The sequence below is a fragment of the Oryza brachyantha genome, chromosome 2 (genome assembly GCF_000231095.2).
Source record: "Oryza brachyantha chromosome 2, ObraRS2, whole genome shotgun sequence".
NCBI lineage: Eukaryota > Viridiplantae > Streptophyta > Magnoliopsida > Poales > Poaceae > Oryza > Oryza brachyantha.
In genome coordinates, this window is record NC_023164.2 from 26,593,819 (window position 1) to 26,621,607 (window position 27,789).

At 42.7% G+C, this 27,789-nt stretch overlaps 6 protein-coding genes and 1 non-coding gene across 9 annotated transcripts; 4 read left to right on the forward strand and 3 right to left on the reverse strand.

Moving 5' to 3' along the window:
• Positions 1–516: 516 nt before the first annotated feature.
• Positions 517–3,247, forward strand: LOC102715735. Its single transcript, XM_006648039.3, has 9 exons — positions 517–782; positions 857–916; positions 1,121–1,168; positions 1,268–1,400; positions 1,503–1,579; positions 2,094–2,189; positions 2,268–2,338; positions 2,693–2,783; positions 2,866–3,247. The coding sequence occupies exons 1-9, from the start codon at positions 561–563 to the stop codon at positions 2,980–2,982; spliced, it is 915 nt and encodes a 304-aa protein (XP_006648102.1). The 5' UTR covers positions 517–560; the 3' UTR covers positions 2,983–3,247.
• Positions 3,248–4,124: 877 nt separating this feature from the next.
• Positions 4,125–8,474, forward strand: LOC102718434 (alcohol dehydrogenase class-3). Its single transcript, XM_040520501.1, has 9 exons — positions 4,125–4,268; positions 4,424–4,560; positions 5,084–5,130; positions 5,224–5,549; positions 6,551–6,633; positions 6,711–6,786; positions 7,461–7,618; positions 7,934–8,095; positions 8,176–8,474. Exons 1-9 carry the CDS (start codon positions 4,229–4,231, stop codon positions 8,290–8,292), a joined length of 1,146 nt encoding a protein of 381 aa, XP_040376435.1. The 5' UTR covers positions 4,125–4,228; the 3' UTR covers positions 8,293–8,474.
• A 505-nt stretch (positions 8,475–8,979) lies between these two features.
• Positions 8,980–9,176, forward strand: LOC121053695. The gene has a single exon (XR_005811239.1). It is a non-coding gene; the product is annotated as a U2 spliceosomal RNA (small nuclear RNA).
• An 842-nt stretch (positions 9,177–10,018) lies between these two features.
• On the reverse strand, positions 10,019–12,112 carry LOC102718717 (2-(3-amino-3-carboxypropyl)histidine synthase subunit 1). Its single transcript, XM_006649103.3, has 2 exons — positions 10,698–12,112; positions 10,019–10,417 (listed from the first exon to the last, which is right to left on the reverse strand). Exons 1-2 carry the CDS (start codon positions 12,067–12,069, stop codon positions 10,386–10,388), a joined length of 1,404 nt encoding a protein of 467 aa, XP_006649166.3. The 5' UTR covers positions 12,070–12,112; the 3' UTR covers positions 10,019–10,385.
• Positions 12,113–13,405: 1,293 nt separating this feature from the next.
• LOC102718994 (carboxyl-terminal-processing peptidase 2, chloroplastic) lies at positions 13,406–17,505 on the forward strand. Of its 2 annotated transcripts, XM_006649104.2 has the most exons (13): positions 13,406–13,556; positions 13,918–14,215; positions 14,315–14,467; positions 15,003–15,085; positions 15,177–15,385; positions 15,550–15,618; positions 15,708–15,823; positions 15,924–15,999; positions 16,073–16,114; positions 16,223–16,331; positions 16,709–16,806; positions 16,977–17,070; positions 17,175–17,505. In XM_006649104.2, the coding sequence occupies exons 1-13, from the start codon at positions 13,455–13,457 to the stop codon at positions 17,298–17,300; spliced, it is 1,575 nt and encodes a 524-aa protein (XP_006649167.2). In that variant the 5' UTR covers positions 13,406–13,454; the 3' UTR covers positions 17,301–17,505. The 2 variants fall into 2 exon arrangements, 1 of the variants encoding a protein (XP_006649167.2); XR_001549735.1 differs by having other exon boundaries at positions 13,421–13,556; positions 15,173–15,385; positions 15,550–15,999.
• Positions 17,506–17,608: 103 nt separating this feature from the next.
• LOC102716014 (exosome complex component CSL4) lies at positions 17,609–20,045 on the reverse strand. Its single transcript, XM_006648040.3, has 7 exons — positions 19,812–20,045; positions 19,644–19,718; positions 18,768–18,856; positions 18,508–18,592; positions 18,235–18,316; positions 17,978–18,094; positions 17,609–17,798 (listed from the first exon to the last, which is right to left on the reverse strand). Exons 1-6 carry the CDS (start codon positions 20,043–20,045, stop codon positions 18,006–18,008), a joined length of 654 nt encoding a protein of 217 aa, XP_006648103.2. The 3' UTR covers positions 17,609–17,798; positions 17,978–18,005.
• Positions 20,046–20,423: 378 nt separating this feature from the next.
• On the reverse strand, positions 20,424–27,741 carry LOC102716294 (receptor-like serine/threonine-protein kinase ALE2). Of its 2 annotated transcripts, none has more exons than XM_006648041.3 (8): positions 27,313–27,741; positions 24,912–25,025; positions 24,730–24,813; positions 23,692–24,060; positions 23,333–23,596; positions 22,225–22,614; positions 21,893–22,133; positions 20,424–21,528 (listed from the first exon to the last, which is right to left on the reverse strand). In XM_006648041.3, the coding sequence occupies exons 1-8, from the start codon at positions 27,374–27,376 to the stop codon at positions 20,841–20,843; spliced, it is 2,214 nt and encodes a 737-aa protein (XP_006648104.2). In that variant the 5' UTR covers positions 27,377–27,741; the 3' UTR covers positions 20,424–20,840. The 2 variants fall into 2 exon arrangements, with proteins under 2 accessions (XP_006648104.2, XP_015689570.1); XM_015834084.2 differs by having other exon boundaries at positions 23,692–24,063.
• Positions 27,742–27,789: the final 48 nt, after the last annotated feature.

Genomic DNA, 27,789 nt, shown 5'->3' on the forward strand with positions numbered 1-27,789 from the left:
GATAAGAATTTTATCACATTTCTGAACACAAAAGACTGGAAACAACATCACTAGCTTCAGAAAATTATAGTGTCTCCTCCTTAAAACACTAATCATTCTATAACTGAAATTTATCTCACGATAGTGTGGTTTGTCTACTTACCTCAACATATTAAATAATCATGATCTTCTATATTTAATTTCTTTGTGTACTTTCTCGTCTCAATCAATCATAATTACAGATCTTATTTCTATAAATATGATATAAGTTGTTTTTTAATAGAGTGAGTACGGTTTGTTCCAGCGAAATTAGCATAATGCTATCGCTGCAAATTTGTAACCTTGCACCATTACAGTGCACGTGTTTTTGCTACGATTTTTCATTTGCTTTACTCCAAGAAAAATATGAGAAATTTGATTTTGGACAAATTCCATTGGAAGCAAAGAGATAGCGTGGGCCCTTCCACCCAAGCCCAAGCCCAGAAATTTTGGTTTCCAAAACAAAAAAAATCTCAACATGTAAAATTAGAACGAAAAGTAGAGAAAAAAAAAGTGAAAAAAAAAACACGCAGCGGTTTCGAATGGCCACGGCCGTCCTCCGCCGCCCACTCCTCGCTGCACTTCTCCCCGCGGCCGCCGCCGCCTCCTCCTCCCGTCCCTCCCGCTTCCGTCTCCGGCGATGTAGATATCCACCTACTGTACTCGCCGTCTCCTCCGACTCGCCAAAGCCGGTCACCTCCTCTTCCACCGGCGGCGACAACCCCGACGAGGAGCCTATCCTTCCCCTCCTGCAAGAGCTCGCTGTAAGCCACTCTAGTGTCTCAAATCTATGCCTGGATTCGAAAGATTTCAATTTGCAGAGACTTTTTCTTCGTAGGATTGCTTGGTTCTCCCGCCCAAATTCCTGTCCCAGCTTCCCCGCGACCTTCGCCTCGACGTAAGCAGCGACTGCCCTCTCACCCAGTTCTAACTGAATTCGTGTGTATGCTTTATGAAGATACGATTTTGACCACATAAATTCAAACAAAGGCATTCTCGAACAGCAGTGTTGTGGCAAAGATACAAAGTTTATAGTGTAAACTGTGAATACAACCCCTTTTTTTATTTGGGCTAACAAGTATTAGGTGATTTTTTGCTGAAGCTCAATGATGCCGCATTTGATCTCTCCAATGGGCCTGTTCTTGATGAGGTAGGCACTGATGCATTAGACATATAGTGGATCTAGGAAGGCCTCTTTTTGGTACAAGAAGTTTTAATTTTTGTTTGTGTTTCTTTGGTGGAGTGATAGTGTGGCCAAGAAGTAGGTGATCTGCTGCTGAACCTTGCAAAGGCCTGGGAGATGGCTGACACATCGACATCAAATAGCCTTGTGAAGCAAATTCCTTCAATGGAACCCTACTTGACCGGCAGCGCCAAATCAGGCATGGATTGGATCCCATACATCTTCAATAGCTGTGTTTTATGTAACATAGTCTTTTGACTGAAAGGTTGTGTCCCTTTGCTGTTTGCCTTACATAGTGTAGCATTTGGCAAGCGGCTGGTATCAGCTGGAAGGAGGTTTCAGGCCATGGGACAGTACGGCAAGGGAGAGCTCAAGAAGGTTTAGGCTCATTCTTCTATCCATGCTGTTGTTTCTTGAATCTTATAGTTTCTATATTTACTCATACCTTGTACCTGTATATATTCGGGCCTAGTGCCCTCATAATGAATACAAGTGCTATTCATAACAAATTTATTTCTATACATTTGCTTATTAGTTGCTAATGATCATGTATAAATCATGTATAGATGTTAGTATGTTATGATTGGGGCCAGTAGGAATGTTGCTTCCATCCAGCATTCAGGTATAACTGATTTCAGCTTGATGGAAACTTCTGTAATGCGGATGAGTTCCTGGAAAAAATCCTACCTATGGAGGCAGAAGAAAGCCTGTGAAATTCATTGTGTTATGACACAGCATGTTCCTTTGTTCTCTCTTATTGCTAAATTACCTTTCATCCACTCTGTAGCCACTATCTGGAAGTCCTCTCTGCTTTGTTTTACTGGATTGTCAAAAGGTTTGATCACATAGGTGGTTGTGCAAATGTAACTTTTCTTTTGTTGTATCTCTGTAGATTGCTGAAACAATGAGCAAAACTGGTAAGCTGCTGTCAAAACGTCCGGTAGTTCAATCTGAAGTAGAGGCTATGAAAGTAAAAAGGAAACTGAAGGTATGAACCTATCTGCAATTTAATAATGTTAAAGAAATTATTCTGAACAATTTAGTTCTTATTCCCCCGCTTTGCCAGTTTTTAGAACTTGAGTTTGAGTTGACAGCAGAAAAGGCAAATATTGGAGCTGCAGTTGGACTTGTTTTCGGGTAAATGTCAGACCCACTCAACATTTCTTCTATTGAAATTTCGAAAATCCTGATGTCGTCAACTCCTGCTCGTGCATGTGTTAAAAAATTCACCATATAATACTTGCATCATGAGACCAATGTTGTTGGATACAATTCCGATGTTAGTGAAACGATTCCATCCTGACAGATTTGTTTTCCCCATAGTCTAATGGATGGTCATATTAAAAAGTTTTGGACACACCTGCACATACTTAAGTTACTTTTTTTATTGGCTTTCTCTAGGAAGTGCTTCACTCCCATGTACTTCTGCATGATATGGGCTCTCAAGTAGTCAAGTATCTTGTCTATTTAATAATTTATCTTGTGAACCAGGCTTCTCTCATGGCAACTAGCCCGTGGTGTACAAAACATTCCAGACGGCACGATGCAGTATGCAAACGACAACGCGATGCAGATGGCCAAGGTAACAGCATAAACACCTGAAGATTACAGCAAGTTCCATTTGAATTCTGCTAACTTTTGTCATGGCCTTCCATCCATTGCAGTCACTCAAGGTCTCTCTGCTTGTTCTTGGCTACACGTCGGCTGCCCTCTCCGTGTTCGCGGCATTGGGGCTGCTGTTACTAGCCCAGCAGATCAACTCTGACGACAAACCGGAGTAGCTGCCTGACAGTTGCCTGAAACCGTGGATGTCATGCCATTGTATCTGCTCTAAATTAGGCCACCAGGCCATGTTCGCAGCCTTCTGTTTGTATAAATGTATGTATTAATCATGGAGTGTTTCTGTACAAGAATTCCAAGTGTACAGTGTTTCTCAGTGATTTCTGAAGCTCTTGAAATGAAATGTTGAACAACTCGGGACTGACTAGTTACAGTTAAAACCCCGCAGGGCATGTGATTTAGTATTCATTTGACCTGGCATTTAAATTTTTTTTCTCAGTGGTTGTGGGAAAATCCCACGAATTGGATGGTTAAGAACAAAACATTTAATGTTTATACCCCTCCGTCCCAGAATATAGAGATTTATGTTTTTTCGGAGGAATTAAGGATCAAGTGAGGAATGGTCGCGATTACATGAGACAGTATTTGAAGAAATTAGATGGGAGCGATGTTATCATCGGTTGAGAGAAGATATGTTATCACCGTCGCTCTCTTCTATCCTAGGGGACCAGAGGTTACATAGGAGCATATTTTCTTTGATTTTTGCTTGAACTTTTTTAGTTGGCAAAAATAGGAATCTCTTCTGTCCTAGAGACTAAAGGTCGAATCTTCGTGGGAGCATATTTTCTTCGATTTAGAAGAGGAGGATAGTGATCATTGAGCCAAGAGAGTGTTTGTGATTAAATAATTATATATGTTATACATATATGTATTAAACTATAGTTTAATCATGAAAAATTCCTGAGGCACGCGTGGCCACTTTGCATTTAGCCTAAGGGCAATAAGGGGTTAAATGCAAAATGGTCCAACGTCCCGTTGCCGGCCGTCCCTCCCGGCCGAGTGACTGTTTGCCACATCAGCATTCCGCCCTCCTAGAGGGCGGCAGGAGGTTAGTTCTGTGAATTTTTGAAATACAAAATAAATTTACAAAATATCTAATAAATAAAATAAAAATTCATAAAATTTTAAAATCCAAATTGGGCCCGAGATTAGTTCTATGAATTTTTGAAATACAAAATTAAATTTACAAAATATCTAATAAATAAAGTCAAAATTCATAAAATTTTAAAATCCAAATTGGGCCCGGCCCAATTAACCCAACCAAAACCCTCACCCACCTCCTCCTCTCTCTCTCTCTCTCGGCTCTCGCCCTCCCTATCCTCTCCTCACCTCACCTCGCAATCACTACCTCTTCTCTTCTCCATCGCATCTACTGCTACCTCCGAGAGCAAGGAAAGGGGGGCAGGAATGGCTTCCTCCACCCAGGGCCAGGTCATCACCTGCAAAGGTAACCCTGCACTGATCTTGGTGCCCTCCCTCTCGTCCTCATCATGGTGGTACTATGCTAGTATTGTTACCGTTTCCTTTTTATTATTATTTTATTTTTTTGGGAGTATTTTGGTTTGATCTGGAGCGGGGGATTCCGCCGGTGGGTGGGTGCAGCGGCGGTGGCATGGGAGCCCAACAAGCCGATGACGATCGAGGACGTGCAGGTGGCGCCGCCGCAGGCCGGCGAGGTCCGTGTCAAGATCCTCTTCACCGCCCTCTGCCATACCGACCACTACACATGGAGCGGCAAGGTCCGTCTCTCCCCGACTCTTGCTCACCGCGTTTCTTCGAATCTAGATTTCTTCGAACTCGTCACTTTACACTGGTAGGTACTAGTGTAGTGTGGTGTAGTGTAGTGTACTAGTGTGGTGTTCTTCCCAACCACGTATCTGGTGATGGTAGTTAGTGGCCGCACCGTATGGAATTCGATTTACTTTAGTTATTTCATTACTAATATTTAATTGTCGAGTAGCATCGTAACAGGTTATTGTTACAATAAGTTAGGTGTTGCTTCAGACTACATAAATGTGGGGAAGATTACACAATTTTCTACTGTAAGATTGCAGATTTCTTCGAGCTAACAACGCATGAGTTGCTCCTGTATTTTATTTCCCTTGAAAGCTAAAATGGATGTAGATTACTGTCAATCTATAGGCAGTTGAAATTATCGGCAGAAACCTGAGAGTGCTGCGTTTACTGTGCCTTGTGACAATGTTGGCAACGTTATTATACCAACGACACAGGCCCTTATGATGTGTTTTATGTGCCTTGCAGGATCCTGAGGGTCTTTTTCCTTGCATTCTTGGTCATGAAGCTGCTGGGTAAGCATATAGATACGTTAGTTTGTTCCATACATGACCATGTGCAGCTAATATAGTTGAGCATTTATAAGTTTCTGCTAATTATGTTCATAGAATTGTTGAAAGTGTTGGGGAAGGAGTAACTGAGGTGCAGCCTGGGGATCATGTCATTCCTTGCTACCAAGCAGAATGCAAAGAATGCAAGTTCTGCAAGAGTGGAAAGACCAACCTCTGTGGTAAAATTCGTGCTGCCACAGGGGTCGGTATCATGATGAATGATCGCAAGAGCCGTTTCTCAATAAATGGAAAGCCCATTTACCATTTCATGGGGACATCTACATTCAGTCAGTATACTGTTGTGCATGATGTAAGTGTAGCAAAGATAAACCCACAGGCACCGCTGGACAAAGTTTGCCTGCTTGGATGTGGTGTTTCTACTGGTAGGTTCTTGCATGTGACCTCATGAAGGCTAATTTTTTATTCACCAATTATAGTTCCATACCATATCTTGTACTACTCTGATGTGTTTATTAATCAGCACTTCAACGTAACATGCTATCGCTTTCTAGCTTTGTATGTAGTATTAGACAAACTCTGCATTTATCGCTTTTACTTATGCTTATAAGCCAAAAAATGAATTTTAATCTTAAATTTGGAGTTCATTTTAAGGTTTTTTCATGAGTGAAGCGTACCAGCGGTCCCTAAACTTGTGTGCATGTGTCATCTAGGTCCCTGAACTTTCAAAATGCATTTTTGGGTCCCTGAACTTGTCCAGGGGTGTCATATAGGTCCAAACGAGCTCAAAACCTTTCCATCCGCTGACGTGACATGCCACGGTGGCGCCTACAAGAAGAGAAAGAAAAGAATAAGGAGGAGACAGAGAAACTGACATGTGGGACCCACATGGCCCCACCAACACGTAGGCGTCACCGTGGCATGCCACGTCAGCGGATGGAGTGAGTCGGAGCCGGTTTGGACCTATATGACACCCCCGGACAAGTTCGGGGACCTAAAAATGCATTTTGAGAGTTCGGGGATCTAGATGACACATGCACACAAGTTTAGGGACCGCTGATGCACTTCGTTCTTTTTTCATCATAGTATATTTTCCAGCGATAAGAACAACTATATAAAAGTTTTATTCACAAATTATTTTTTATTTACAAATATGTCGATTATCTTTTTCCACCAAAAAGTCAAACGATGGGTCTGTATATTTCTTTGAATGCATTTTCTAGGTTTATTGTACCCTATTTTATAAATGTGGATTGTGGAGAGCCTCACCACATCTGTGTCAATGGTACCTCAAGATTTCCACTCCTTGTACTCTTTTGGGGCACATTAGATACAATATTGTGTACTATTGCCTCACACTTTCACATTCATTATCCAGATAATTATGACATCTTCATCTGTATATCTAACAAACTACAATCGTTAGGCCTCGGAGCTGTATGGAATACTGCAAAGGTTGAAGCAGGTGCCATTGTTGCTGTTTTTGGCCTTGGCACAGTTGGACTTGCAGTAAGTTGAAATACGTTCACAAACACTTAATATCTTAGTCTGTAAAGAGAGCTTTGACATGTTATTTATCATTCTAGGTTGCTGAGGGGGCGAAATCAGCTGGTGCTTCTCGGATTATTGGCATTGACATTGATAGCAAAAAGTTTGATGTTGGTATGTTTCATAATTTCCATTTTTCTGTCACACACCTTAATGCATAAATTTCGAACAACAGTCTGGTAGAGTTAAAGCAAGGGATCTGTTTTCATCTTATACCTGTCTGGTGGTGCAACTTGTTTGTTGGAGCCTTTTAATAAATCTGTTACTCTGAAATTGCTCTGTTTAGTCTAATGTGGGAGAGAGGTAAATATTCTCTAATATAATGTTTTGGTTACCAGCAAATACTTTCCCATATAATAATTTGTTTTCTTGCGAAGGATCTTTGATGCACCATCGCCCACCATTGTATTTGCAGCACTTCTATAACTTCTGATAGGAAAGAGAATTTTGATCGATCATCCATCCATAGTTAACTAACTATTACCTCCGCCCAAAATATAAGGGATTTCTGGGATGAATCTAGACAGACAGGGATTTTGATCCATAATCCATCCATAGTTAACTTATTATTACTACTATCTACCCTCTTTTACTTGTGTGCATCTTACTCTTGTTAATTATCACATTACCCCATCATATGTAACACACAAGTATTCTTTCAAATTGGATGCTTTGTATGTGTTATTTATTGACAAAGTATGTATTACATTGCATGAGTTACTTCATGAAAATTGTCTGCAAACCAGACATCGCTTATTTTCTATTTCTTCTGCCGTTATTATTTGCAGCGAAGAACTTTGGGGTTACAGAATTTGTGAACCCAAAAGACCATGACAAGCCAATCCAACAGGTCCTAATTGACCTTACAGATGGTGGCGTGGACTACAGCTTTGAATGCATTGGAAACGTTTCTGTTATGAGGGCTGCATTGGAATGCTGCCACAAGGTAAGCTACGGTTGCAGCTTGCATTCAGATATCTCTGTGAACTTGTCGCTGTGTACAAATTAATGACAAACTTCAAGTGCTTCTTCGTAATGCTTGCTGTAAATAAGCAGTTCACGATCTTGAATCACTTGATGCTACTATCCAATGTCTATTTCTAAAATGAATTAATGATATTTGATCTGAAAGGTATATTCATTATATGTGTAAAGCAACATCTGTTTTTAAACTTTCACTCATAGACTAATATATTGCTTTTCCATCACAAAGTAAAATATATTGCTTTCAACCGCTTAATTTCTGTGGGTGCTACTGTAGGGCTGGGGAACCTCTGTCGTCGTCGGTGTAGCTGCGTCTGGCCAAGAGATCTCGACACGGCCATTCCAGCTCGTCACTGGCCGTGTCTGGAAGGGAACAGCTTTCGGCGGTTTTAAGAGCCGAACCCAAGTTCCATGGCTTGTTGAGAAGTACCTGAACAAGGTAATTACACTATCTAAAACCTTTACAAGTCTCATTCTGGAGATTCATCTCACCAGAATCCCCATGTAATTAATCCACAGGAAATCAAGGTGGACGAGTACATCACTCACAGCATGAACCTGTCCGACATCAACAAGGCGTTTGACCTGCTCCACGAAGGTGGCTGCCTGCGCTGCGTGCTGTCAATGGACAAATGAACCGATGATGGTGCATCTGCTCTTGGCTGTGCTTCTGATCCAAGCAGTCCTTGTCACGCCAAATTGTAATCCAGATCGACCAGCCTTTGAAATAGAACTCTTGTACCCTTTTTCGCTTTGGAGCACTTTGAACTGACACCACTTCTTAATAATAATATGCGTTGTTGGATATTTGGGGATAATTGCTATTTGAATGTTTGCCTGCTGACGTGTCTGTGGTTTGGGAATAAAAGTGATCTGTTCTTGTTCTACGGTGAAATTTGCCGCACTATTACCATTTGACCTATAGCACAATAACAGATACATTCATCAGAGTCAGATTCAGATACCATCATCAGACGTTTTAAACTCTCCAATTTCTGCAGAAACATTGTAAACTCGATCAATCCATGTGATAGTCTGCATAAACATTTTATTTCAGCAAGTGTGCTCCGTGGAAACAGTACCTATTTAACACCTCCGTCATGGGCCGGCGAACCATACGGTCCTTTTTGGGCCTTCTCCACAACGCGCCAGAGAGGCAAATCCAGCCCATATTTAAGCCCGCGAAGGGAAGACTTCCGGCCCATATATTTGCTTGCTCCAGGTGGCTCTGGGTTTAGATGTTTAGTACCACCTCGGAGACGGGAGAGCGGACGAGGGCGCTGCGCAGTGTACATAAGCAGGAGGGGTTGGACTATGCAACTCATACCTTTCTCGGCCTTTTGGCTAAGATCAAGTGTAGTATCTGTTCTTATCAGTTTAATATCTGATATGTGGGCCATGTGTCCACTGTGATATTAAATTTATTTTTTGTGGGGAAGGACCCACTACATTGGCTTGCCAATGGGGTCCTCACGCGTTGCCTAGGCGTTGCACTGCTGCCTGGGCCTGGCGCACCCCAACGAAAACATTTTAAACATTGTATTCTGATGATTGGTCTGATTCATAGATACAGTATCCTCATCCTAGTTTGCACCAGGTAGTTTAGTTCAGTGTTAAAATGTATTCATTATGCAGTATCGAACTCTAAATAACAGGCCTTGAGGAACTCTGAATAAAGGACATACATGAACTGATAATGGACACCCTCCGTCAGATGTGTGCAGACTGCGGAGTCAGAATTTCAGGCTTCACGTGCCTTCCCAACTGAATTATAGATATCCTTATCAGAGTTTCCAGAAGCACTGTAAACTCGATGCAATCTGCAGAAACTTTCGATATTATAAAGATCTGATGCCTGATGCCTTTGTATTGTATTTGGAGCATTGTCAAATGTGATGGTACCGACAGAAGAACCGAGATGGAAACCGTTATTTTTGGATTAAAGTAAATACTGATGGTGCAGTCGACTTTGTGAATGGAGGGCTGGCGCTGGAATGAGCTTATATTCTTATAGTATTTCTGCAGGAACTGGAAAGCTCTCTGAGCTCTGAAGCATCGTCTGGTGCATGTGTGTTCATGCCCATTGCCTGGCCAAGGCCAGCATGCTTGACACCACGGGCACATGGTTAACACAAATCAACTTGGCAATCAGATATTCAGACTTTCATATTATTAGATAATTTACTTTGACAAAAAAAAACATCTGCAATATGATAGATGACCGACCATATTTTTTACATATTGGAACAATCTATAATTGTAGAACCTAAAAGCGTAAAAAAAAACCATTGCATAAAAACCATCCAAAGAAACGAATTCTCAAAGAAACTGCCCACGCAGTATCAAAAACTAACAGCCCGCTCAGCCCAACCCCAATCCTTCCACTATACTAAATAAAAAACCATTGCAACGCGCATGCCTATCTAAAACAGTACAGCTGACAATCAGATCATCAATATTCAGGTTGCAAATTCGAGATAGCAAAACTGTGCTCCATAAACTAGGACCATTTCACTATTTATGGGAAGACAATACCACAGTGTTACAGTGTCCCGCAGGATCGAGTAGTTTACATCTGTGTACAGATACAAATATCACAGCACTCGTAACTTCTGCATTGCGCATAGAACCACAGTGCTAAGACCAAAACTACTATTTAACTCTGGTGTCAAAACTTCCGAAACAAACATGAAGCTGCTCTTGGTATCTCATTTCAACAATGTTTAGCTTTATTGTTTGTCCTCAACTTGAACATTGCTGCCTGCTCATATATTGGTAAATATAAATAATGTCAAATATAACAAATGGCGGCAAAAAAATAAATTACCAATTCACCATGTACCAATTAAGCAGGGTATTATAAAACAGACTAACATCTCATTAATTTCCTAGTTAATTCAAAAGGATTAATAAAACATAGAGAAATGCCACTGATATTTGCCATCGTTCAAAATGTAAGATACAGGCACTCGTTCCAGTATATAGGGCAAAAGGACATACAAAAAAGCCACACATAAACTGCTATGAATTTGAGTAATTACCAATCCGAACTCGCAGCTTTCTCTCTCCAGTAGAGGGTTTCTTCTTCATGTAGCAGCTGTTCCAATCACCTCCATCCTGAGAATAGTAATCCATCGGGTATTCCCCTCCAAAATCCTTGTCAGCACAACCACCATTGCTACAACCACAATCTGTGGAAGTTCCTAATCCTGAACAGCATCCACTGCCACATTCATTGCTCCCCTTCTCCCACCATCCGGGAACGTAACCTAGTGCGACATCAAACTCGAATGTTGTCAGCATTGGCTTCGTAAATCCCTCACCCCAATCAATCGACAACCGTGGGCATGCAATCTGCACCCACGCATCCACTGAACCCCCAAACAGCTCCATCCTTGCTGGGGATAGCTCTGACATGAGCACTACTGTATGTTCCAGCCCTTTCTCCTCCAAATGCTCCACCACCCGGTCGAGAACCTTTACACTCCCCTGCCGCCCCAGCGTGCCCAGTATAACACCCCAGCTCTTCGCCTTCCTCGCTGCCAGCACTGCCTCCTTCCTCGCTTGCTTCATCCCGACATGGTCATATTCCTCACGCACAAGCACACCCAGGAATGGATCAAAGCGGTAGGCCTTGACCCCGGGGTTGGCTATCATGAAGGCCTCAAGGTGGAACCTCCCATCTGCTACAAACACCACCGCTCCGATCCCTTCAGACCTTTTCAGGGCAGGTGCGGTGCACCCAAGAACCTCACCGGAGGACAGCGGCTTCGCCTGTGGCACGACGATGTCATGGTACCCGTCACGTGTGAGGATCTCCCTCGCTGTGTGAACCGCCGAAATGAACTGCACGGTGCCGGCGATGGCCATGCGGGGCGCATCGGCGGGGTCCGGGAAGGCGGCGCGGACAGCATCGGCGAGGCGCTGCGCGTCAACATGAATCTCTACGAAGACGTAGAGCACGGGGAGGAGGGAGGAAGTGACGGGAACGAGGCAGGAGTGGCCGTAGTGGACGAGGACGTCGGCGGCGAGCGCCTTGGCGGGGCGGTCGGCGAGGCAGCACGCGCCGTAGGTGGGATCGGCGAGGATGAGGAGGTCGTTCGAGGGGTCCGGCTCGAGGAACGGGGCGAGGAGGTGCGACAGCGGGAGGGAGAAGAGGAGCAAGCCCTCGGGGAGCTGCAGCGCGGCGCGGCGGGCGCCGGAGGAGCGGATGCGGTGGGCCGTCTTGGGGAGCTCGAAGTTGTACGCGGCCGGGAGGAGGTCGGTGGCGGCGGCGACGAGGGTGGGGTCGGAGAGGATGGAGGGCGGGATGGGGGTGTGGACGAAGCGCTTGGGTGGCTTCCTCTTGGGCCCCTGCGCGGCCTCCGCGGCAACGACCAGCGAGTCGGAGGTGGAGGGCTCGCCGGCGTCCATGGCGGCGGCGGCGGGTGGGGAGAGTGGCGCGAGGGTTTGCGAGGAGAAGAGGCGAAGCGGAGGAGGCCGGAGGGCAACGAGAGGGAAGAGGCTCGCCAGTTAATTGGGCCGCTTGTATCCGAAATCTCAAGAAGGAAAAAGCCCACCCAGCCAGCACTTTGAGCCCAATCCAACGAAATTTTCTATTTATACAATTTTTATTAAAAATTAACGAAAATATTTTTGTTGGAAAAAACTATAAAACTTGACCACAACTCCAGCTAAAAGGCGATATATCCGAGTGACAAATACTTGTTGGCACCGATTAGATAGGCTGCTAAAAACGATGGTCACATTTACGATTAGCCCATAGCAGCCCATAGCATCCACCTATTGGACAAATTTAACCGGAGTAAGAGCATCCCAACAGCTCATGTAAATTTGGTTATCCATATCTTCATTTGGATAATCATCTAAATGAGTTTCATTCTTTATATCTCTTTGTACCCCACTGTATCATACATATATGACATCCTCTATATCTTTTTGGAGGATGGAGAGAGATCATCTAAATATGAAGGTTCTCTCTTCTAATATAGATGTCATCTAAAAATAGATGATATGATAGATGTTTATTGGAGCTTAATTGATAGTCTTCATCCTCTATTTTCAGGATAGAGGATGAGATAAATGAGATGTTGGAGATGCTCTAAGAGGGATGTATATGAAATGCCCCCTTTAAATGTGTCGAAAAGATAAAAGCGGATAAAATGCCTACTATGAGGGTGTTAATATTTCAAGTTGGCAGCCCCTCTTCTCGGAATTGATCATGCACTCTTATCTTTTAGGTTTTGCTTGTACTTATATGCAAAAATTTATAGTCAAATTTGAGATTTATTCATAAAATTTTATTTTTCAACATTGACTTTTAGATTAGTAAGACTATGTATATGAAATTTTTCATAAATTATTTTTTATTTATAAATATATCAAATATTTCTCTGATTTGCACGACCATTAGCTGATGCTTTCCATGTCGGTTATATCGTCCAACCAGTGCACCCATACATAGGGCCTTGTTTTTTTAAAAAAATAAAAAAACTGTTTTTGTTATTATTATATTAAAATATATAAACAAGAAAAATTCCAATCCAAAGGCACGTCGATTTCAGTCCAGAGAAAAGTTGTGTGGCTAACACACGTCCACTCAGGCGAAAAAGCGCATGCCACGTGGAGGGAGCCAACTCCGCGGCCATTATCCATTCATCTCTCAGCCCCAAAATTCCCTCAAAAAAAGTAGAAAAGATTTAAATTGCTTCCAATTTCAATTTCGAGTCGACCAGAGAAAAAAGCGAGGCCTCCAGTTTTGGTCGAGAGCTCATCGGCTGCGCAAAAGGGCGAGGCCGATGGCGACGTGCTCCCGCCCACTCTTCTCCGTCCCCGCCGCCGCCGCCTCCCCGTCGCCGGCCGTGACCCGTCGGGGCGCTCGTCTCCTACGGCTGCACACGGTGAGTCGCTCCTGCTATGCCCCAATTTGGACGCGGGATTGCCGATCCGTGTCGTGCTGGTGCGTGGATGGTGCCGCGACATCGCAAGGAGCTGGACTAGTTCGTGCTCCCGCTGCTGTTGATTGATTAGTTTGGAGTACGAGAACGTGTTAGATGTCTCGTTAGGTTGCAGGGGTGATTCATGGAGCCACGACCTATTCCTCCATAGGTGGCTCCTCGGTTGCTTGCTTCAGATGGGCATGAAGTGCTCCCGCTTCAGTCCCCAATCGACCTAACAGCTCTGCACATTTTGCTGTTCATGTTTATTCATTGTATCAGTCATCAGGATTTTAAAACACTCATTTTTTTTACTTAACTTTAGGTGGCAGTTGTTTCCACATGGGAACCTCGTAGTCATCGGTGTGCTCACATGAATCTGTGCTGCAAGGCAACGAGGAGAACCAGCAGTGATTTAACAACTGGACAGCATATCTCCGCATTGCCGCGGGCAGTGAAGAGAATGCTGTCAAGCTATGCATCCCTGCTGATGAGTCTGCGTGGTAATCTTGCGAAAGGCTATAAGGCAGCCAAGCCCTTTCTGTCGATTGGCTTTGGCCGTGTGGTTTTGGGTGTGGTGCTTGTTATGTCTGTATCTGCAGCCACCTATACATCACCTTCATGTGAGTTCTCCGCATTGGTACAAACTGCAGCCTTCATTCTTGCTCTATGTCCTACCTATACTGACACCTGTGTCTAAAATTTGCCTTTGAAAATCCAAGCATCGGCGCTCACTGAGGAAAATTTGCTTTTCCTGGAGGCTTGGCGTGCAGTTGATCGTGCGTATTATGACAAATCGTTCAATGGGCAGAGTTGGTTTAGATACCGTGAAACTGCTCTTCGCAATGAACCAATGAATACGCGGGAAGAGACATGTATGATTTTTTTAATGTTGTTCTTTCTCTTTCTAGGTTATTTATTTTATATTGCCCTTCAATAATATCACTGTGGCAAAATTAGTTTTATGTGCCAAGAGGCAGGATACTCTGATACATCATAGGTCGTTTTATTCTGCGGAAAAAGTATATCTGTATTGAAAAGTCATTAGGTGATTATTCAAAGTACATCTGTCAATTAGAGTAGGATATAAGTGCCAAGGCAGGTATATATTATATCCATAAGTTTATATGCTACAGGTGTATATTATATCGTAATGAGTTTTGAAAGGCGTTAGGCTGGTGGTGCATAGTCACCAACTAGTTGAGCTAGGTGGGCTAAAGTGCCAAGGCAGGAGGCTAGGAAGATATGCCTTGTAGAACAGCGATAATTGATAACGTAGCACTTTAGGTTTGAGCATTTTTCACAAATCAGAAAATATAACCTTGAAACATCATAAATATGTGAGAAACAAGAACATGTTTGAAGTTCGATACCGTTCAGTCAGTTTACTTGAGAACAATTGGATTTCAGATGCTGCAATAAAGAAAATGCTTTCAACATTGGACGACCCATTCACTCGTTTCTTGGAACCCGAGAAATTCAAGAGTTTGCGGGTATGAAACTCAGTCCTTGATGGTCAGAGAAACCATAGCAGTATATCATAAACCGTTTTTTAATTCATGCCATTACCTTTTCTGAAGGAAGTCTGGCTCGCAAGGCACACTCACGGGTGTAGGTTTGTCGATTGGCTACCCAATGGCGCTTAATGGATCACCTTCAGGGCTTGCTGTCATGTCAGCCACCCCAGGAGGTCCTGCAGAAAAGTCTGGTATTCTTACTGGAGATATTATATTGGCAATTGACAACAGAAGCACAGAAGACATGGATATATATGATGCAGCAGAACGCTTACAGTAAGACCGATTTGTAACTGTTTTTTTATTAAAAAAAAACAACTGCATTGCGAGTATGAAGTTGTGTATCTTAGTTTTGACCTTTCTTTGGGTATTTCAGTGCCTACTTAACTGTTGCATACTTTCTTTTAGAGGCTGACGCTATTCCATTACATCTTTGCAAGGGGCCCTGAAGGAAGCTCAGTGGATTTGGACATTCGTAGTGGCTCCAATACCAGGCATGTTGTTGTGAAGTAAGCTCCTTCTCGTGATACCCTCATAGATTTGGAGAGCAAAGAGTCATTTCGTTTCATTAGTTGTTGCATTATTTGATTTATCATAGGAGACAAAAGGTCACTTTAAACCCAGTAAGGTCGAGGATGTGTGAAATTCCAGGTGCAAAAGATAACTCAAAGATTGGTTACATTAAATTGACAACTTTCAACCAGAACGCCGCAGGTTAGTGACTTTGAGTTGATTCTGATGCCTTTATAAAACACCATATGTTTCCTTAGATGTTATTTCCTGCTGATCATATTAATCGGTCATCTTCTCCCAGGATCTGTTAAGGAAGCTCTTAAGAAATTAAGGGACAATGATGTGAAGTCTTTTGTATTGGATCTGCGAAATAACAGGTTTGAACTTGAAGAAACAGGGCTGTGTTCGCCTCATTTTATTGAAATCTTAATACTGTTATGTCTCATGCAGCGGTGGTCTTTTTCCTGAAGGAATTGAAATTGCAAAGATTTGGTAAGTTTGTTCACTTCATAACTTTCATTCGTTAGCTGTCATGCTGCATTCTTTTCCTGATTCTCCTAGTTAAATTGAAGTGTCAACATGTTGCTTGCGGTTTGTCAGGATGGACAAGGGTGTTATTGTGTATATATGTGATAGCCAAGGTGTTCGTGACATCTATGAGGCAGATGGAATCAGTACGGTTGCGGCATCGGAGCCTTTAGTTGTGCTGGTATGCCCTATTACTGCTCAACAATGGGACATGAGTTTTGCATAATTTATCCGAGGGTGGTGGCTTAAGAACGTGATTAGCTTGTTGCCTATTTTTCGGCTTATCGAAGGAATAAGCAAAATAATATATTTGCAAACGGAAAATAATTTGTAATAAAACTTTTATATATGTGTTTTTGTGATCTAAAAATCAAGGCTGAAAAATAAACTACGATGAAAACCCCTTGAATCAACTTTAATTTAAGATTGAAAATTTGAATTTTAGCTTATAGGTATAAGCATAAGGGAAAAGACGAGGGTAAATATGTTCGGTCAGGGATGAATATATAACATATCGTACAATCATGACATGGGGATATCACCTTCTGAACTTGCTAGGTAAACAAAGGGACTGCAAGCGCAAGTGAGATCCTTGCTGGGGCACTGAAGGACAACAAAAGGGCAGTGATATATGGGGAGCCAACATACGGGAAAGGGTACTGCCCTCACGTTTGTTTCTCATCTGTTTGTGCACGCTACTTACTCAATCTCAAAATAAATTTATCTTTAGTTCATATTTAAACCAGAAAGATGAACTTATTAGCCCGGAGGGAATTATTCTCTTCTGTCTGTCCGGATATCTCACTCTACTTTTGGCAATCTCCAGGAAGATCCAGTCGGTGTTTGCGTTATCTGACGGCTCTGGCTTAGCTGTGACCGTTGCTCGCTATGAAACTCCTGCCCATACGGACATAGACAAGGTAGGGCATTTGCCCATTGAGTTTGTCGATGGCTTAAAATTTTCATGGAGGAAGATAAGATTGCTTCTTTGATGTCTTGTTAATGTTCTACTGTACCTTGGTAGATCGGCGTGATCCCGGACCGTCCGCTGCCGGCGTCATTCCCCACGGATGAAGACGCCTTCTGCAGCTGCCTCAGGGACTCCAGCTCTGCCTGCAACCTTAACGCTGCTCAGCTGTTCACAAGATGATGCGTCTGGAACGGAGAAGCCCATTTTGGCCGGTTTTTTGTTCACATTTTGGAGTGGCCGAGTTCCATCGGTCCATGTTCATTGTTCATTTTGTTTGAAAATTTGTCTAGAATCCCAAATTTACCTTAGCTGGTGGAACTGTGCTGGTATGTGTCGCTGTAAAAATCATGTGTAACTGTAGATCATTTTTTTTTAATTTGCGTGACGGGTGCACCGCAGCATATTTGGAACATCGACACACTGGGGATTTTACAGTATGGATCGAAAAACTTCTGAACCCCCAGATGTAAGAGCTTAAGCAACAACAAAGGTCCAAACAAATGCACTACAAAACCTTCAGTTGTATCGCTTGCATCATTAAGAATCCTAATGAAATCATCTCTAACCAGAATTCTAAATGCATCGGCGATTCGGCCACGTGAGCTTAAGCTTCGCGACTTTTCATACACGCGTGAGGAATCATCAGCGTTGATCGACACATTGTAGACCATCCTGAACCTATAATAAATAACAAGGTGATCATGGTGAGAAATTTCAGTCGCGGTAGCATAATGATGCAGATAGATCAGTGTTTAAAAGCATAACAGATTTACTGGATTTTCGAAATGCACAACATCCACGCTTCCAGCCAAAAAAAGGGCGGGTGTGTGAGAAAACACAGTAGTTGACATATTTACCTTTTTCTATTTAGCAAAGTTAACAAATCTATTCCACTTTTGCAACTTTCCTTTGTTCTATTTGGCCTGTCAATTCGCATTGCATCTCAGTCCAACTGATTGGAACCAGTGTACCACCTGGAGCAACATAAGTAAGCAGCATTAATAGGACTTCTGGTTAACAGACAATACAAACTATTTCCACAGATATAAATTGCATGATCCTGGAAGCAGAGAATTAACAGAGTAAATTGTTACTCAAATAATGGAATACGTACCAGTTATACTCTGTGCAGAAACAACTCCAAGTTCATTCTTGGCAGTGGAAAGGTAATATGCCCTTGCATCACCAAGAGAAAGCTTTAACATGATTCAAGGATGCCAAGCCAATCATAATTTTCATGTAGCTTGTCAAGATTAGAAACTTGTAGATAAACTATCAAGTGGAGACAAAATGCATACAGGATAAAGTGATTTGAAATATACAGATGCACAGCAGTAGATAGCCAAGATCAATCAAAAGGGGCATCATAGTTTCCCTTGAAGGATACAACCAGGGCTTTGACAATATCACCAGGTCGGTATGACTGATACATATCTACCTTGTCGATTTCAGTTGCACGGACATCTTGTTGCCTACATACAGAGGAGCATAGCCGAACCATGAAGAACTTGGTTGCGATAGTCTAAACGGAATGTGGCAAGCAGAAACATTGGATTGTAAATGTGTTTGGTAATTAACTCAGTGAAGTAATGCAAAAGATCCGTTGTGTAAATGTAAGCATATCAGCAAAGAAAACAGGACCCATACCTTATCGTGCCAGTGAACTTTTCTTTGACAGCCTTTGAGTCAACACACATTATATCTGCAGAGGCCATCCTAGCCATAACTTTTGTCACCTGCGATGTCAACCAGCACATTCAAAATTAGGAAGAAGTTACATGCAAAATTCCTTAGTTAATCACCTAAAGGCTACAGCAGCAAACAAATAACCATTGCAGCTAACCAAAACAGTGTACCAGTAGTGCAGTTAAGAAAGTGATGTTAGGGAAGATATGACAGTAAAATCCTTTAGATCCTTAACAGGGAAAAGGCATAGGTGGAACTTTAAGATATCTCCATCATTTAGTTTGCAGAATAGGTCAATGAAGAGAGATGTTATAAGCAGAACAGTCATGAGTCATGACCAATACATGAAACAGTACAAGATGTCATCCAAGCCAACTTATATGATGAAGGGATGTGCTAAATACATTTGAAGGATTAGCTGGAGCCTGGATGTCATAACCTCAACAAAATTTGAAGTAGGTTCTAGATGTTCATACGCACAGAAATGACATTATGAAACCTACTTTGTGAACCAAATACATGCATATCCTCCAAGACTGAACAACGCAAAGTGTGTGATCCACCTGTATGTTGGTACATCCACACAAGGATGACAGAAGGATGCCATGTTCCACATTTTGGAAAAATCAAGTAAACTGCATACTGTCTATGCCGACACAATGACACTAGATATATAACCAAACGCTGCATGATTTACAGTCAGCAACAATCCTTACACACTAATGACTAATGCTAGTATGCATTAATAATTATTCAACCATGGCATTTTCATCCACACAACAGCACAGATTTTGCTACAATGAACTGCAGATTCCAAAAGTCACACATAGATCTTACACGGGCAATGACGACGCTTCCGGGCTGCGGCACAGCTCCATGGGCCTTGTGCCCGACCACCTCCACAGTGAACCTCTGCAGCCGAATCGATCCATCATCAACCACACGCGCCGTCAGAAGCAGAAGCTCGAGGGCACTACCAATTCAAAAACCCTAGCAGAACCCTACCTGGTCGGTGGAGCCGGGAGGCGGCGGCACGAGGCGGCGATGGCCGGTGACCGACCCGCGCACGGAGCGGCCTTCGGCGTAGGCGCCGCGCCCCGCTAGGAGGGACGAGGAGTTGCCGAGGAGCTCCCCAGGGGTGACGACCTCGCCGCCGCCGTCGTGCTCCATCGCCGTAGCTGCCATGGGAGGAGAAGCGAGGGAGGAGGAGAGGAGGGTTTCGGCCTCACCGTTGATCATTTGGGCATTTGGGCCTAACGGCCTTTTAAACAACGGGCCCTGTGTGTCGTCTACCATAAACAAATTCATCTTTTTGAACTTTTTTTAGGAATTGAACACTCCTGTTTTTTTTTAGTAAAATAATTTTTTTGAAAGTTTATGCTTCGGAGGGAGGTCGTAAAGGGTGAAAAATTGAGCTTAAATTCATTTTTTTCAATAATTTATTTCCCTTACGTGGCTTCTGGAAAAAAAAACATTAGTATTTGCTACAAGAATTGATCACCTACAATTTGGAGCGAAGCCAAGGGCTGGAGCACAAACAAAAACCATATATGAATTGAAGACAAATTCAAAATGAGAATGAGAGAGAGAGAGAGAGAGAGAGAGAGATCACACACATTACTAGGAAGGAATGCTAACACCTGACATGTACAGCCTCGGCAACGAGAGGAGGGTCAAATAATCCAATTCTTAACAACCCAGTACAAGATGATGCCCAGAATTCTGGCAAGAAATTTTCCTACCCAGGTTACACAAATCAGAGATGAGATGCATGAGGAATGAACCGCAATTTTGCAAAATTAGAGAACACCTGCCAACCCCATATCCTCATTTGCTTCTTGGGGAGGCAGAAATTAAGGCAAATGAAAACAACATCTATACTGGTGACGGCAGCACCACACCAGAGGGTCACCGGGATTGTCGGGAAAACTGTACACTAACCAAGAGGCAAGAATCAACGAGAGGTAAAAGAAACCCCCCCACAGCCTCAATCCCAAGTCAACTGAAGCTAACAGTCTAACACTAGATTATTAATCAATGGCGAGGCATCTGCCCATGCTCGCTGAAGCTACCTCTAGACCGGTAAAATGAGGCAAGCTTTTTCTTCATCCGGATGGGTCCTGATCTATTCTGGAGGGCTGGTGATTGTACATGAGCACCCGTCGACAATGGATAGCGAGGGTCATGTAATCCGTCTATCCGGCCGGAGCTGTATTCCATGGTAATAACTGGTAGTGGGTTCCGATTGTCAAAAAACCCGGAAGGATTTGAGCTTCTATTCCACCAGCTACCGCTTCCACTGTCGAGGGCCAGGGCACCATGGTAGTCGTCGTATTGGTCACACGATGAATCCCTGTGACTGTAAGAATCATCGCAGGCCTCATCTGCATCATTGTAAATAAGCTTCAGTGCCTGCACCACTTCACCCATGAATGGCCTCTGTGACGGATCATTGTGAACACACATGGAAGCGATGGATGCCACCTTAGCTACATCATCAAAGTTGAAATTGCCATTCAGAGAAGGGTCGATCAGCCTCTCCAAACCCTCCTTGTGGCATAGCAAAGGACGAGCCCAAGTCACAAGGTTCTGAGGACCATTGGTATCGGACATGCATACAGGCTTCCTTCCTGATAAAAGCTCCAGCAAGACGACACCATAACTGTAGACATCACTCTTCACAAGAAGATGCCCAGTCATGGCATATTCTGGAGCAACATACCTGCATAATAAAATAAAAAATTATTTTTTTATTAAGTGGAATCCAGCAGCAAGCTACAATTTGTCTGGTTTAGAAAGGTGTGGTTCGTCAAAAGTTCTGCACAAGACTAGTAATGTTTGACATTAAAAATAGCATGAAGAACCATACCAAGAAATAATCAACAAAACTCTCATATTATTTACGACAGCAACATAAAGGAATGAAATTAGGAAGGAACAAACATTAATAGTCACAAAAGGAAGCAGTTATTTGATCATGATCATGCCAATTACAAAGAAATGAAGATCACATATCACTTTTATACATTAACATAACAATTATTGACATTGTCATAGCAGATGGATATAAGCAAAATGAGTCTTACCCAAAAGTACCCATTACCCTAGTAGAAATGGGTTGAATTCCATTGGTTGCCTCCCTTGCTAAACCAAAATCAGTAACCTTAGGAGTGAAATCTTCCTCCAACAATATATTGCTGCCCTTGAAGTCACGATGTATAACATGAGGGTTTGAATCTTCATGTAGATATGCTAAGCCTCTAGCAGCACCCAAAGCAATTTTCATCCTAACATCCCAGTTCAGCATGCCTTTAGCCTTATCAGCACCTAGACATGAGAGAGAGAGAGAGAGAGAGAGAGAGGTTAACTCAAAGCATTTTGTTGGCATGGCTCACAGTAACTAGCATTTAGAACATACCATGAAGGTGGGATTCAACACTTCCATTGCGTATAAGCTCATAAACAAGACACCTTTTGTTCTGCTCAATGCAAATGCCAATCAATTTGACAAGATTCCGATGATGTAGTCGACTGAGCATTTCCACCTCTGCAATGAACTCTCGATCACCACTCCTGTCCTCTCTGGTGAGCAATTTAACAGCAATATCGTCTCCACCATCCATGGTCCCAAGATAGACACGTCCAAACCCACCTTGACCCAATACTCTTTTTGAATCAAAACCATCAGTAGCCTTTTCAAGCTGGGCAAGTGAAAATGTCTTCACAGATGTTGTGCAAGTAGCCACTGTTGAGAGCATTGACGCCGATGCTGAGCTCACCCTGCTAACAGATAAAGTTGATCTGCCACCTACATTACATATAAGCTGTTATATTTGCTGTAAGGGTTTATGTTGCAACAGTTTAGTGTAACGACAACTTTAGAATTTGTGGTCCAAAGAGTGAAGCTAAAGGCACATAAACATATAAAGACCATGAGAGGTCTGTATGAAGGCATTTCTGAATATTGTTCTAAATAGGGTGTAGTCAAGCATACTTCTTATCACAACCGGAGTATTAAATGTTTTAATTTATCGATGGAATGCTCAATCTGGATAAATTCATATCATGTTTAGCTGGCATGCAAGCAAGAAATTATTTTCTTACAAGAGGAAATGATTGCAAAATAAATAACTGGTATTCCCCATGCAGACCTCTTGCAACACTTACAGACTTCCATACAATGCAATTTTGATTTCCATCCATTAAGCAGCAACAATATCAGTTGCAGTGGAAAATACTATACAAACGATTTAGTGTTTGAAATTCCACTCTGCCCAAAAACACTAAAACAAGTTCATTACATTTCTCCATTACAATGGCTTTAAAACAGGGTGTATCAATAAAATGGATTGGCATGGAAATACTGCAAAAAATAGGGAATTTTTTAAATCCAAGTTACCCATATTTCCAAGCAGGTTTAAACAAAGAAACTGGGGGGGGGGGGGGGGGGAAGCAAACAACAATAGAAGCAGTACTAGTAGAAAATAGCATGCTAACTACAAAAGGAATTAGGAATGTAGTCATACCATATCTTCTATTGACTGCTGGGGTAGTTGCAGGGCTCACAGCCTCATGAAGCTGTTTAAGTTTATACCATTTTACTAGTAAAATCGCAAGCCCAATGCATGCTGCTATAAGTGTGAGAGAAGACCCTACAACTACCACAATGATCCATGAATCTAGTTTCTTGTTCCTCCCATGGTGCACATCAGCAGTTATTGGATCTTCTCCGGTTCCAGTTGGATCATTATGAGATGTCTCAGGCAGAGATGGTGGTGGAGATCGCAAGCCTGCATAGACAACAATGAATATATGAAACATAACTTGAAGCACAAGCACACAAAAAAATGAGTAAGAAGAAAGTATTCCATCTATAGGTTTTTACCTGGATAGGTAACATTTATAACTTCATAATCTCCAAAAATAGACGAATTGATCTGAATCTTATTATTCCAGAACCTATCAGATATCAGGGAGGCAGTATAGCCATCAAACTGTTCTCTTAGTGGCACCAAATAAATGGTCACCCTGGTCTTCTGATCATCCTGTATACTTGGAATTGCAGCCATGATCTTCACCTGGCTTTGTTTAAGAAACGTCCCAGCTGCAACTTCAACTTCTAGTTCTGCTATCCGCATGAATAGCAAATATGGAGCTACATCTAGATCAACAATAACACTAATAGGCAGCACACAACCACAGGGGGAGCCAATCGGTGTTGTAGTCATTGGATCCGAGCAGTTATCAGTACAACCTGCTAAAGATAAAAGGAACTATAAGCAAAATTAATATGCAAAAACATGCAATGATGCAAGCATAATTTAGTTCCAAAAATACTCGTGAATAGAAACACTTTATATGAAGAATTATCCACAGAATGGGCTCATGATACCATGTTGAAGAACTGGACCCTAGATCACAATGGAAAGAGTATATGCAATAGGGATACAGGTAAACTATGCAGAAGACACATATACTGGAAGATCAGTGCACAATGGTACATATACATCTAACAAAAAAAATAATATCAAAGTTTTTGGTGTAGTGGCACAAGGATGAATGAGGAAGTTTCCTGAGCTCCAGGAGCATCTAAATTTAAACATTTCAACAAAAGAATTCAATTTTTTATATGTAATGACATCATCAAATAAAATTATCTGATCTAATCATCAAGAGAGAAAAAACTCTGCTGCTCTGAAATAAAAAAACAGAACTGTTGACTGAACTTTTTCTGTTTCTTACACAACTCATATATTCGCTTAATATTCAGTGGAATGATAGAAGACAAGGTTAACTATGTTGCCCCAAAAAATCACAACTTTTGGAAAGTTTTAAACTGTGTTGAAATCACCCAAAATTTATATATTCCCAGAGAGCAAGAAACTTCCTCTAGGATTCATGACAAGATTAAAGCATAACAAACCTTGGGGCAGGGGAGATGGGGATGGTGAATGAGCATGTTGTGGCCTTATGTGGTGCTTATGTGAAGGAGGGTGCACCGAAACGCCTGTAAAAAGTAAGCAGATATTAAATATCTGATGGGAAATATAAAGTTGGACATTATATGATGGACCTTGTAGCACAGAAATTCTCACAGATACATACCAGTGGATTCTGGAGCCATTGCCCTTGGAGAAAATGCCGGTGAAATTCGGGGCCCAAGCAATCTTGTATCTGGGGATCCTGATGGATATGGAGCTGGACTAGGTGGTGCCATTGCTGGAAAAAAACAAGGGGTTAGGTTTGAGGTTGAGAAAAAATAACTCAGGAAATGGGAGAAAACATTATTCCGATCAAATGGCGAGCATCATGTCAAGAGTAACAATATATGTACTTCCAAAATATTACTTAAAGCATGCTCAGCCATTGTACTTGGGACCTAAATAGGCATTGGTCATTGGAGGTTTCTGTTTCTAAAATAAGAGTATATAAAGTGGGAAGATGATATCATTGTTTCTGATTCTGAAAATGTTGGAGGTTTGCATATGCTATCGTAATGCATGTTAAATCTGTTACATTGCTACAACACAACACATTAACCGGAGATCAAACACTAGCTCAGGACCTCAGGTTGTGCAGGATGCCCACAAGCGCTCAAACCCTGGGCTCGATACTGGTCCTTGCCTTGCAATCTGAATTAAATTACATGTAGGTTGCAAGTACATATACACATGTACTTGTAGTGGGACTGTGCATTCCAGCACACCAGACAGGGATATTTGACCTGTTTCCTAACGTATGTAACGGGTGTGTACACATGCATGTGTGTGGTGGCAACAGTGGGGTGTGTGCCATGTGCGTCCTAACCCCTACTTGTTCCTCTCAAAAGGAAAAAAGAAAACAAATTAAATGAACTGTTTTCACTGAGATGGAAAGAAAACGTGAAATAACCTTTAGATGATAGTTTTCAATCATTGATAGGATTAGCGCCTCTGCAAATATAGAAGTTTATGTGGCAGTTCATATATCTAGAGCTGAGTACAAGGTTGTTAAATCTAATATCCTAGTTTAATATGGTCAGTATTTGACCTATGAGTAACAATTGAATAGGTGAGTGGCATTCTCTTTATGGTCAACAAATGAGCAGAAATATACATATCAAATTCATTATATGTTCCAGAAGGGTGTTAGCAATTCAGAACCAGAAAAACAATCAAGGGAGGGCATGTCCACTTTATCATATGTCAATAATGATGCTAGAGGGGTGGGAGACATGTTTCCACTTCTGTTTTATTCAAAATGTGTGGGAACAACTGCATTTAAACTAAGACAAACGCAAAAGACCGTTACGATTTGTGTAGATGTACAACCATGTGCTGATTGCGTTTTCAGTGTGTGTAATAGGTCAAATTTGTACCACTTAAGTGCTAACAATTCACAACTAGAAAAAACAATCAAGGGAGGGCATGTCCACATTATCTTTTGTCAACAATGATGCTAGATGGGCGGGAGACAGGTTTACACTTTTGTTTTATTCAAAATGCGCGGGAACGAGAGTGTCCTGCATTTATTATATAGTCGCAAAAGACCGTTGCAATTTGTGTAGAAGTACAACCAACTGCTGCTTGAGTTTTCAGTGTGCGCTAAAATCTCACAACCAGAAAAAAACAATCAAGGGAGGGCATATCCACTTCATCATTTGTCAATAATGTGCTACAGGTGTGGGAGACAGGTTTACACTTTTGTTTTATTTGAAATACGCGGGAACAAGAGCGCCTTGCATTTATATTAAGAAAGGCGCAAAAGACCGTTACGCTTTCTGTAGAAATACAACTATGTGCTGGCTGAGTTTTCATCAGTGTGCCTAACAGGTCAGATTTGTACTACTAAAGCGTTATTCCGCATTCCTAATTTAAGATCCCATGCATCAGTCTATTGACTGGTTTTGTCGCGCAGATTGCACATGTGCTCCAAACGCAATTTAAATTCCATTGAAGTAGCAGGATGGCGTAACGGGTATTCCGGCGCATGTGGAATTCAAGCATGGAAACCCTTGAGTCAGATGACTCAGATCCAAGCATGATGGTTCACTCTCAGCTTCTACGACACTCTCTAGATTGTCACGTGGGCAGGCTTGCAAGTGGAATCCCAGACCATACACACATCACCAGACGCACAAACCTAGCTCGCCGACATCATAGCTAGCATCGGAGCCCAGGGAGTGGACAATCCACTAGGCAAAACCATCGATCACGCCATAATCTACGATTTCCACCCAGAGAACGTGCCGCTAACAGCAGAATTCCGCATCACGCCACACAAACAGCACCCCTCACCTCGCGCGCACGGTCGAGACGACAGCGCCACGCCCTGATTCCACATACCCTAGCCCGTGAACGGCATCACCGCACGTCGCCACAGATCCCCCCAACAAAAAATGCAGCACCGGCAGCGCAATCCCCTCGCCCCAAAAACCCAGCCTAGAGCAAGCAAGCCTCCGACCCCGTCCACCCCCCAACGGTAGCAGAAAGGAAAGCGAGAGCAAGCAAAGGGAAGGCATACGTACCACGGAGCGTGGAGACCGCGGCGAGCAGTAGCAGGAGCGGGAGGAGCAAGCCACCCCCGCCCATCTCGCCCCCCTCGCCGCGCTACACCACCATTGCCGGCGGATCTGGAAGCTTCTGGAAGCGGCGGATCGGCGAGCGAGGAGAGCGCGGACGCAACGCAACCCAACTATACTCTACTCTACTCTACTCGTGGGGAGAGGGGATGTGTGTGGGGGGAGGAGGAGGGGGAGAAAGCAATAAATTGGAGCGCATCCGCGGCTGCTCGCGTTGGTGTGGTGGCTGCGCTCCGCTTCGGGCTGGGAGGATTATTATCGATGGATGGATGCATTAATTTTGGAGTGGAATTAATGAGCTGCTAATCGCGGGGTTAGAGGGGGGCATTCGAATCCGGAGGAGGAGAAGGAAGAAAGCGACGCGACTTGTTGTGTTTACCGCTCTTGCTTTGCTTTGCTTCGATTTGCTGCTGCTGCTGCTGC